The following is an 11,710-nucleotide window of genomic DNA, read 5'->3' as shown; positions in this document are numbered from 1 at the left end:
GTAATCTGGCCTTTGCTGGGGTTCCCTGAAAAGACCTCAGAAGGATACTCAATATGTGTCTGTGGAAATGCTGGCTGTTAGCCGAAACATGTCTCCTCATCAGGCGTAAATGGACAGGAAAGGTTTTCTTTCCATTTACACCTGCATGGAGGCATGTTTCTCCCCAAAAGCTAGTGTTTACTGCTTTGTTTTTCATTCCTTCAGATCTCTTTAATAATGCCAGCCAGCCGCTGCCTTCTTCAGATCAATTTTCTCAACTGACATGTCATCTCTTTGTGTTTTTGAGCAGGAACTTGAATTCAAGTGTCAAATATTTTACCGATTTGAGAAGTCTCTCTCACACAGTCAAAATGTATGAAGTTTTAAGTGAGAACTGAGGTTAAGATCACCTTTGTCTGTTTTCTAGAAGAAGAAAATAAGCCACCAGAAACTTTTGCTGAGAATAAATAAGAGACGACACCAAAGTGCAGAGGAAGAATTTCTATTTTTGATTATACCTTAAGGCAACAAAGGAAATGTAATGGCTACAATAACACAGTTAATGAGTAGCTATACAATATTTATTATGTTAAGTGTAATACTTTAAACAATACGTCTACTTATATTTTCATAGCATCTGTAATTTAGAACATCTAATTTTCATAACATCTGTAACTGAGTTGCATGCATTTGTACTGTGATCAGAACATGTATCTACTTCCATCATTTTTCAGTTGGAGTATATTTACTGAGATGGTTATATATAGGAGCTACACTACAACAGCTTCCTGTATTCACGTTAGACATTCCGATTAATTTTTACCATCTGCCCTACATACGACGCTACCTAATCTATAAAGCACTATGTGGGATTTGCAGGTATTTTTAGATGACTGTCTTTTTTCCACTGCCTGATGGGCTGATCCAGTTGTACTCGGCCTGCACCAGCACAAAGCTGTTTTCCCGTATCTTCCTGAATTGCATCATCTCCCCACCCTCTCTCATTGTGATGACATCATTGTCTGGTTCACTAAAGGACACTTCTGTTCGCTTGTGACAATACTGGGCATGGATGCAGCGCAGCCCAGCAGCCAGGGCCATGCCGAGGGCAGCTGTACAGCCAAGGAGAATGCCAAGTTGGGCTGCTATGAATTGTCCCCCTTTTCTGGGGTGTTCTGCTCCTTTCCCAGGAACAGCAGCATCAGGCATGGGTCTGGTCACCCATGGAAGTGTATTTCCAGTAACCTCCTCTTGGTTCTCCTCCTCCTCTCCGGAAACTGCATGTTCTGACTGCAGCAAGAAGTTTGCTGAAGCCTTCTGTGTCACTGACCGCCTCTCTGCCATCTGCCTTGAAGCTGATGATAAACTGCTGGAGACATCCAAGTCAGCTTCCCTATCTCTATGCTGTGACGTTGTGCCTGGAACTGCAAGCAGGTAAGTGTACCAAACCTGGGTGGAAAGTGAAGCAGTAGCATGCAACACAGGTTTTGTCATCTCCTGGTTGGAATTCACAGCAACCTCCTTAAAAGCAAAAAGATGACAAAATATCGGATGAGAGTCTAAACAGCTTGTGGGATTTAACTGGCTCTTTCAGCTCCTAGTCACTGGTTCAAATCCACCTAGTTTGGGAATAACCAAGAACAATAGCCAATGGTTGTGAAATGAGTTGGTGCATTCAACAGGGACACAACTGACACCCTTGCGTGATATCTCATCACAGGATGCCATAGATGGAATAGACACTCGAAGTTGGTCCCATTGCTCAGAGTGGAAGCAAGTTGGTAGGGCAGAGGAGGAAGCTTACCCCATCAAGGTGCCAGTCTCTGTAAAAAGGACTTCAATTTCTGGGGCTGGTACCTGACACCTGGCACCAGCCCTGCAGTCACTTAACATATCTTGCTCAAAAATATAAAATAGACACCTGAGTACACCGAATGATTACACTTCACTAATGCCAGGATCAGGCCGCCACATCAACAGAAAGATGCCCATTAACTTTTCTGGGCTTTGGATCAGGCCTTTGGGGCAGGGGAGTCACAGAAGAATTTAGTTTACCTCGCCCTTTGATACTATTTAAATAAAAGGAAAAGTTCCCATAGGATTTTAAAGTTCAATAGCTCAGCCCTGGCCAAAAGTTGCCTGCTTTCCCACGCTGCTCTGTCAGTTGGAAAACTGCCACCTGTAAATAATGCTGAGCCATCCCATACAATGTGAATTAGTATTTTGTTAACTCACTCATTTCTCAGTTTCTTCTTGTTGCAAAGCACCTTGTTGTTTAGCAGTCACAAAATGAAGACCCCAGGCTAGACTTTAGCCTAGACTTCACTACAGATCTTAATCAAGACTGGCTGCAGAGGCAATCTGAGGATTTTAGAGATGCCCCTGAAAGAAATGAATCTGAGACCTGCACTGAACTCTTACCTTCACATTGCACAGCTACTCCCTGATCTAGAACCAGTGAAGTCTATGGGTGATCAGCTTCTTTGGGTTTGGATCGGGCCCTTAGTAGCTGGTTTTTATGCAACTTGAGCAGTCCAGCAGGCTCTTTAGCACATCCATCAATTACACCAGAAAAGCTCTTGGCCTCTGATGTCATTAGTGGGTGTTTAAAAAGCTTGCTGGGTAGCCAGTCAGGCAGGAGTCCTGGTGAGCTGTGAGGCCAGGTAGGGGATAGACAGCAATAGCTCAGATTGTGGGAGAGGTTACCACTGAAGAAGGTGAATGTGACAATAAAATGTAGACAGCGAACAACAGAATTTCAGTGATTAAACTGCAGAATCTAGAGTAGCTAGCTAGCAGTGTCAATACAGCACAGATACCGGGAACAGCCATCCCAATCCCTTCCCCCAAATGGAAAAAGGGCTATCTACCTGGAAAATACTATGGGATTTCACCCTTTGTTTCTCTCCTTCCATTTTGGATTCATTCTGTCCTTTCTTTCCTGATTTGTAAAATTCTCTTCTCTTATGTTCCCGGTGTCTCTCTTCTTTCTTTCTCTCTCCTTTCCCTTCTTTCATTTTTTCTTGCCCATCCCCTTTGCCCAAGTGATCCACATTAGCTCACCTTTGACTCCACTGCACCTGTTCTCTGGTCCATTTGCACACTGATCTCTCCTCTATGTCCCTCTCTTCTCCTTTTTCTCTCCTGGAATCTCCTAAATATTTCTCATTTGTTCTCTTCCTTGATTCTCTGGGTTCCCATGTTTCTCTCTCCTTATGGCATCTCCCAGACCTATCCCTTGTCCCTTGTTGCTCCCCTTCTCTGTATTCTGTGTAGTGTTCTCCCTTTTACCACATAGCCTCTCTATTCCCCTTGTCCCCCACTCTAATCCACTCTCCAGCTCCTGCCCTAGTTCCCATCCAGGTCCCCAGTTCATCTCTCCTTCTCAACCTCAGACTCCACCTGTTATCTCCATACAGTTCTTCTTTCCCCAGCATCTCCCAACTGCCTCTTTCCTTCCTAGTTAATCTCCAGTTTGTCCCCTTCCAAGTCATTGCTCCAGCCATCCACCCCCAGTTGATCTCTCCAAGCCTTCCTTTTCCCAGTTCATACCTCTCCGGGTCTCTGTCAGTTCATCCCTTCAGCCCCTACTGCCACCGCCTCAGTTCAGGCCCTGCCCTCACCCTGCCCCCCCTTCATGCAGGACCCCTCAGTTCATCCAGCACCCATAACTTTCCTAGTTTATCCAAACCCTCAATTCAGATGCTGTCTCCAATTACACACACACACACACACACACACACACTCTCTCTCTCTCTCTCTCTCTCTCTTGTTCTCAGTATTTCTTCCCTAAATCCCACCATCTCTGAAACATGGGAGAGTAGGAAACATGCTGCTACTTGTATGGGATGGGACCAGGGCCGGTGCAAGGAAGTTTTGCGCCCTAGGCGAAACTTCCACCTTGCGCCACCCCCCCACCCAGCTAACCCCACCCCCTGCCACCTCTTGCAGCAGCTAACCCCGCCCGCCGTGGCAGCTAACCCAGCTCGCCACCCCCCCACACCTGGGGAGCCCCCCTGCCGCAGCTACCCCCTCCCCTGCAGCTACCCCCTCTCCCCACAGCTAACCCCGCCCACTGCCCCCCCCACGGCAGCTAACCCCACCCGGGGAGCCTGCCCCAGCTCACCTCCACTCCGCCACCTCCGCTGAGCACGCTGGCACCGCTCTAATTCTCCTCCCCTCCCAGGATTGCGGTGCCGATTGGAGGAGAAGTGAAGCGGGAGCTGTGTGCTCAGCGGAGGAGGCAGAGTGGAGGTGATCTGGGGCGGAGAGAGGTTCCCTTGTGCACCCCTCCCCCCCGTTACTGCAGGCGGCCCTCTCCGCGTCAGCTCACCTCTACTCCACCTGAGCGGGCTTTTAGGCGGCCGCCTAGTGCACCTAGTGGTTGCACCGGCCCTGGCTGGGACAAGTGCTGTACCTAAAATCGGCTCTTTTCCCTGCTGCTTGCTTGCTGCCTCCCCTAAAGCACAGAGGCACCAGGGATGGCAGCAGGAAGCAGCAGGTGCAAAACAAAGCAAAAGCTGCATCAGGCGGCACCACTGCAACCCCTGGCTGCTGACGGAGGATGCTGCACCTGAAAGAACAAGCTGTAGCTGGAGGCCTCCTGCAGCAGTACGCTTCACAAATTGGCTAGGGTGACCCCAGCTGTCTGGTAAAAGCAGGTACAGGCCAGATACCCATAAATACAATAGGTTTGAATCCAGTCTCACCTACAATGCTTCTACATTAGCGTAAATGCTTTGACTTCAATGGAGTTGATCCTGTTTTACACCAAAGTAAATGATAACAGAATCAGCCCCACTGCCTGGGACTGTACACCTCATGCAGGCTAAAGAGGATTTCAGGATGTTGACTGCCCTCTAAGAGGTACAGCCCAGAACAGCAGCTAATACAATCCCATCATTATGTCTGAACATATACTGAAAGGAGAGAGAGGAAACAGCCTGAAATGTTTCTAGCTGGTATACTTTGCTTTAAAGCAAGATGTGGGGCATTTAGCTGCCTAAACAAAGCCAAGTTGTGCTTGTACATTCAGTAGTGCTACATTCCCATGCCAAAGTGCCTGTTTAAGCTTACTGTACTTCCCGATAAATTTGTGTGAGCACTTTATATATTATGATTTATTTTTGTTATTTCAGAGTTCAAAGGAATAGTACATTTCTGTACATGTGCTATAGGTTATGTGGTTCAATGAGCTGGACCATGCATATGTTTTGAAGTCAGTATTTACAGCTGGGTGAATTAGAACTATTTTAAAGAGTTTTAGGTTTAGCAAAATGTTTAAAGCTAAGCAGGAAAACAAATCAGTAAACCCATTCATTTCTGCAAGAAAAGATCACTGAGAGAAGTGGTGTGAAATGAAGACACAGGTAGTGCTCAGTGGTAAAACAGATGAACATAGATCCATCTTTGGGCTATGCTTGGATATGGGGCTTTGGGTCAGGCTTGCTTCATTAATTAATTCATATATATATAGAGAGAGATAGGTAGTGCGATACATGAGGGCCAGGGAGCAGTGGGAGAGGGGAAATATATAAGCCCTAGGCTAATTAAGGCGTGGTTCCCTGTAGACTAGGGAGGGTTGAGACAGGTTAATTGGAGCACCTGTAGTCAATTAAGACCCTGCCAGGACCCTAATAAAACCCCCTGCTTCAGGCAGTCAGGTTGTCTGAGGAAGGAGAGAGGACTGGAGCTTGGAGGTGCATTGCTGAGACTTGAAAGACCAGAGAACCGAAGTAAGGGAGACTCCCTCCCCCAGCGTCTAAGAACCGAGGGTAACCCTACTCAAGGGGGAAGAGGGTAAGAAACCTGCTGGGGTTGAGAGGGGCTGGGTCTCAGAATATGGAGTAAACCCAGACCCCTTCCCTGCTCTACCACCTTCCCAAGCCACTAGAGGAGCCCTCGGCACCCCAAGAGCAGGGGTAAAGGGTGGTGTCTTAGCCCCCCACCAAGAGAAGCATGGGACTCACCATAACAACATCGGCCATTTTGTCACAATAGATATAGTGGAATCTCCCCCAAAAGAATACAACTGCCTGAGACTCAGATCAGAGTCCTAGACACTGACAGCTTTAATATCTATCAGCCTTTCAGGGCTAGAAACAGGATCACCAGAAAAAGGAGATTTCCAGCCTCCCCATGGACACCAGTGCAGGGTTCTAAACCAAAAACATCTCAAATTGTTGCAATTTAAAATCATGTCATTGCTATGTATCAAAAAGGTTTTTCAGATCATTTTACAGTTGAACCCATAGTAATCAAGGCACATGGCTCTACTGGTAGAGTTTGGAATATTTTCACTAACAGTGTTAAAATAGCTTTAGTAATATACGTGGCATATACAGAACACATGTTGCTGTTAAGATGCAAAAGATTTCATTGTCATCTGCTGCTAAAATTTCCACCTGCTTCCAATAATTTTCCATTTTGTGGCAGATGCAGGCCTGACTTGGCGTGAGTAATTGGACATGGGTGAGGCCTCATTTCTTGGAAGATGGGGTTAGGGAGGTAAATGGATCAGCAGGCTGGAAACAGAATGTCTGTACTAGCTAAGATAAGGAGAAACATCCAGGGAATCACTTAATGGCCAAGATAACAATGGATCAGATAAGCCTAGAACAGTAAGATGAGGTAAAGAGTAAGTTGTGCATGGACAGCATGTGAGTAGAGCATGCTGTACAGGGATTAGTTCCTACTAAGGGTACGTCTTCACTACCCGCCGTATCGGCGGGTAGCAATTGATTTATCCGGGATTGATATATCACGTCTCGTTAAGACGCGATATATCGATCCCCGAACGCGCTCACCGATGACTCCAGAACTCCACCAGAGCGAGCGGCGGTAGCGCAGTCAACGGGGGAGCTGCGGCAATCAATCCTGCGCCATCTGGACCCCAGGTAATTCGATCCAAGATACTTCGACTTCAGCTACGCTATTCGTGTAGCTGAAGTTGCGTATCTTGGATCGATCCTCCCCCCCAAGTTTAGACTAGCCCAAAGAGACAATGCCAATCTCAAAACATGTGATGCACTGTAAGTGTATATAAAGGAATTGGGTGGACGTGTGGCATACCCTGTACCCAACCCCTTCACTTAAGCCCAGTCAACTCAAATGTAATTTGATTATATGCTGAATGATGAGACTGGAGCCAAACTGAGTTCTTAGGGAACTGAAGAGGTCTTGGGGGAACCCCAACAATAGAAAACAAAACAAAACACCCCACACAGTTCTTACCTGTATATCTTCCTTACATGTCAAACACAGTTGTGATGTGGAAGCACCTGAGATGCTTGGTGGTCTAAAATATTGGAAAAGGAGGGATAAGTTTAATATATTTTGTTTATCTGTACAAATTACAATGAAAAAAACCCAGAGCCTGGACTTTATTAAAAATGTTGCTCACTAGAATAGCCTCATGACGTACACATTTATTGTGATGAGAGGGGCCCATAGAGACAGCTGTCATGCAATCCAACCTAAGTACAGTACAGATAAGATAATGCAGAACATTCAGTGCCAAATTTCTCTTCCTACCCACCCCAATTATATAGATGCCTATTGGCCCCAATCCTGCCCAAGTCCCACTGAATCCAAACTTTTGCAATCAGCTAGTTCAGTTTTCCTTTTCCTTCTCCCCAGTGATGGAAGGCTAGCCTTGCTAGATTCATCATTTCTTTGATTATTTTTAGAAAAATATGAAAAATGTAAATATAAGTTGCCTGAGTACCTTCTCCTCAGTTCTATTTAAAGTGTCCCGTTGTAGTATTAGCTTCACTTTACATCACACCCAGCCCCAAAAGGGGCTGAGTAATTTTCAAAATCTCACCATGCAAATACTTAGTAGGAATGCACAGCTTGCCACATGGGCACCACTTGCCCCATGGAGAAACAGGTGCTAATTTACTCCTTCCATAACTTTTGGAGAAGTAGTTGTATTCATATTCAGTACATTACATTCACTGTTCACACAGTACCCATCAGGTGTGCTGGGGCTGGAGGTATAAGCTTGTAAAATGAAACTTCGCAAGATGTTCGCCATGTCCAACCCTTGAAACTCAAGTGATGGCTCCAGACTTTGATCACTGTAGATGCTGCTTCTGTTGGCTTGCCCTCCTCCATGTCTGCTGCTGACCCTCAAGGCTATTGAATCCACAGAGGTCTCAGACTGTTGCTTTCCCTTATCAAGTTGCTCTGTGTCTTGTCTGCTTCCAAAAGCAGGCTCCAGTACTTTTGTCACTGCAATTCTAGTCAGTCTGGCAGGCATAAATGTTGCAGACTGAGTAAAGACAGTAATACTGTTGGGTGTAGCAGAACCTTAAGAAACACAAAAAAGAGAACAAGTGTATTTTCTTTGTATTGTTTGTTTCAAACCTTGATTTGTAATGACATTGATTAATATATTATCTGCATTCATATACTAAAAATAATAATAAGAATAACTTTGATTTCTACAGCACAAAGCTAAAATAGAAATCTAGGCATCCCATGGAAACTGGAGAGTAAACCAATAAAGCCCTCCCCAAATTAAGTTCAGATAAAATAATTAAATTAAAGCCAAGGTGCCATGCTGAATACTTTAAGAAACAAGGCTCATTTTTTAAAAGTCTAGATTCATGGTTCGTTCCATCTTCGGAAGAGGGTATTTCACTCACCCAAGACTGCTGAAGCAATGATAAAATACTGCTTCCTAGATGTGCATTCACTTTGAAAAAGACCTGCTCACTCCAAACTGAGAGAAATGACAGATGACCTGCCTTTTGTCCAATACACATAGTTGAGGTCATCAAACAGTCACACTGACAATAAATATAGGACTTTCTCTTATTCAAACTATAATGCCACACCCAAGCATCCAAAAAACATGAGTCAGGCCTCCAAAATCACGAAACTGGCTTAAATTTTTGAGATTAAAAAGAGTACATTTTGGATTCTTTTTCTTTTCATTTGAGTCTATTGAGTGCACTCAAGTTATGTTTTCATGCTGTTCTTTGCAACCGGGAGGACTAGAAACTTTTTTGTTTTAAATGAAAGCTGAAATTCTCATGAAATCATGTGTCTCCTGGAGCTGGGGCTTTAAGTAAAACATCAACTGTAGCAAGACTCAGGATAAAATCATGGAAATTGGCAACATTGTTTAAACTGTATATCGCCGCCCTCATTCAGATTAAAGCCTGGACCCTGGTGATGAGTGTGTCACTTCAAGTCTTTCCTCAGGGGATCAGGCCCCAGTAACTCTGCTAAGTGAATTCCTGAGGTTCACTTATGTCACTTGTGTTAGCTGGAAGAAGGAATATACCATAAAAATATTCTATTGGAACTAAGTTGTCAGTAAAATAACACATACCTTTGCTTGCTGTAACTGTTACTTTTAGATCAGTAGGTTTCTGCAGTGGTGTTGGCATTATAGTGCTGGACTTCTTGCTACTAGCAGCAGGTGTTCTGTTTTGTATTTGGTGGGACACAATAGCAGATTCAATCCTTACCCAGTAAACAAAATATGACTGGACTACCGATAAACTGTCAAAAATAACGTATGTTAGGCAAAAATGTAGTCACCCTGTATCATTAATAGAACATCAGAAATTTCCCTAATCAGAAGGAATTATTTAAAAAAACTAAAACAGTGCAATAAAAATTAATAGATTAGTCCATCACAGTTTTTATATTAAAAATAAAACACACTAGACACCATAGGGAAAATGCAGTGTAATGGTTCACTTATAATTAGGGCTGATGCAAAACTGAATGGGAAAATAAAACAATTTCAAATTTTAACAAAAATACATTTGGAAAACTTTTACTAGCTTTGCTTCTGTGGGCAAGGAGGCAAGTGGGAGTTACAGATTTGAAAGGCTCATCAATTTTACTTTTATAACAGTATTATAGCAGCGCTGGTAGCACCACCTATAACTGAGACTGTTGGACACTTTCTATTATAAGCCCCTCTATTCAGTTGCTTATAACTTTGCCAAGCTTTAATCATTCAAGCTGATATTTTCCATGCTGCTTTTCTGCCAGAGGAGGACAGACAAGAAAGGTCTATAACTACTAAAAAACACTCTCCTACAGAACCTGGGATTGAACCTAGGAGTCCTGTGTCTCTTGGGGTGTGGCTACACAGCAATTAAACACCTGTGGCAGCCCCGGGTCAGCTGCCATTTCCTAATTCTGGAGTGTTTCACTTTGCAACTTTAAGATTCTTTTAATGACTGTATTTTTGGGTGCAATATGTATTGGTGTAACTCATAACTTATACTGCCTAAACTGAGCTATATTATCTGATCTTGGATATCTAGTGTCCTCTCTGTTACTATCTGATGCAAGCCAATAACTTATTCTGTGAACAATTCTATTTATATTTAACTTTTTAAAGGAGGTAAATAAAAATCAGTGAAATCGTATACAGGGCTACTGATTTCCAAAGTATTTAGGCTGTTTTCCATCTGCAGATTTGTTTAATAGTAGGGGAAAGCTGACCATGTAAATACAAAGGAGCAGATCCTCAGCTGCTGTAAATTGCCACTGAAGACAATGAATCTATGACAATTTACAGCAGCTCAGAAATTACTCCAATATTTGGTGAATCTCAAGCAATATCTAAACACTGTTCCCTGCCCCTCCCCCATTGAACATGGCAAACTGTAAGGGCATCGGGACTTTCCATAGATATGAACTAGGGTTAGGACCCACATATTCTTACAAGAACTTGATGTCTCCAATGGGCTGGGCAGGTGCCTTCCACACAAATGACAGGTTTCTCTTCAGTGACTTGTCAGAATGGGTTACAGAATCGCCATCTTCAAAACAAGTCAGCAGTTTGGAACCCGGAGGAATGAAAACAAAAGTGCCAGCAACTTGATCATTAGATACCCTGCGAGCTTGAAGCAAAAAGCCCATGAAATCCCGAGAGCTCCTCACTGTCACTGCAAAACAAACCATGGTACAAAAAGCGATTTGTCCAAGGCATCCACTTGCATTTCTGACATGAATCATTTCCAATGGAATTTTCTTTGGAATTGGTGAACTTGGGAGGAATCCATATGGAACCAAGCCTGCCATTTTGCCTCTACATTTCTCTCTTAAGCATTCTGAAAATATCAGAACATTCTTTAATGCTGACTCTTTTCCCATGAAAGCTACATGGAAATTTTGCTTGAGTCATTTTTTAATTATGAACTACTAATCAGCTGATACTCGGAAAAATACAGCTATCTATACACTATTAATATATACATATACACCAGATTGATTAATTTTGAAAAGAACTCCTGTATAAGAATTAAACTGTCCTGTTGCACAAAAAAGTGCATGCTCCATTTTTGTTTAAGACCTGGTCTTTTGAATAGGAATGAGTATGTGGGTAGGTAGGTAGGATGGACGATATGTTTACGGGTCAGCTTCCTCTTCATTGCCATTTAAAATACTTAGGGCCCAGTCCTACAGAGTTCTCTGTGTGAGAATCTCCCATTGGATCTATGGGCCTGATTGACTTCAGTGGGGGTTGCCTCGGGCCCAGCATCTATCACATGGGGAAAATCTGAAGAAGACCCCATTGAAATGTACAATTTCATTCTCTGAATTTACCTAAGTGTAACTGATTGCAGAATGTTCATTAAGACTGAAAGGATTATAATAAGAAAAAAGAATGCATATTTTACATACATACCATAAATGAAGGTTGCTATCCGTAATTAGGGTAGATACATAAATTATCCCTCTTCTCATCACTCAA

At 43.5% G+C, this 11,710-nt stretch overlaps 1 protein-coding gene across 1 annotated transcript; it reads right to left on the bottom strand.

Annotated features, from left to right (window-relative positions):
* Positions 1-580: 580 nt before the first annotated feature.
* Positions 581-11,037, bottom strand: REELD1 (reeler domain containing 1). Its single transcript, XM_034771511.1, has 5 exons — positions 10,679-11,037; positions 9,323-9,495; positions 7,953-8,292; positions 7,213-7,276; positions 581-1,500 (listed from the first exon to the last, which is right to left on the bottom strand). The coding sequence occupies exons 1-5, from the start codon at positions 11,035-11,037 to the stop codon at positions 865-867; spliced, it is 1,572 nt and encodes a 523-aa protein (XP_034627402.1). The 3' UTR covers positions 581-864.
* Positions 11,038-11,710: the final 673 nt, after the last annotated feature.

This window comes from Trachemys scripta, chromosome 5 (assembly GCF_013100865.1).
Source record: "Trachemys scripta elegans isolate TJP31775 chromosome 5, CAS_Tse_1.0, whole genome shotgun sequence".
Lineage (NCBI taxonomy): Eukaryota > Metazoa > Chordata > Testudines > Emydidae > Trachemys > Trachemys scripta.
This window is presented reverse-complemented; position numbering and strand designations above follow the sequence as displayed.

What these genes read in the sequence shown, in the direction of transcription:
- REELD1 (XM_034771511.1), bottom strand. Translation starts at nt 11,037, where the DNA reads ATGGCAGGCTTGGTTCCATATGGATTCCTCCCAAGTTCACCAATTCCA. An exon ending in AGCCCCAGCACACCTGATGG is followed by an intron (nt 7,277 to 7,952) that starts GTACTGTGTGAA and finishes CCAATATTTTAG; the next exon opens with ACCACCAAGCATCTCAGGTG. An exon ending in CATGTAAGGAAGATATACAG is followed by an intron (nt 1,501 to 7,212) that starts GTAAGAACTGTG and finishes TTTGCTTTTAAG; the next exon opens with GAGGTTGCTGTGAATTCCAA.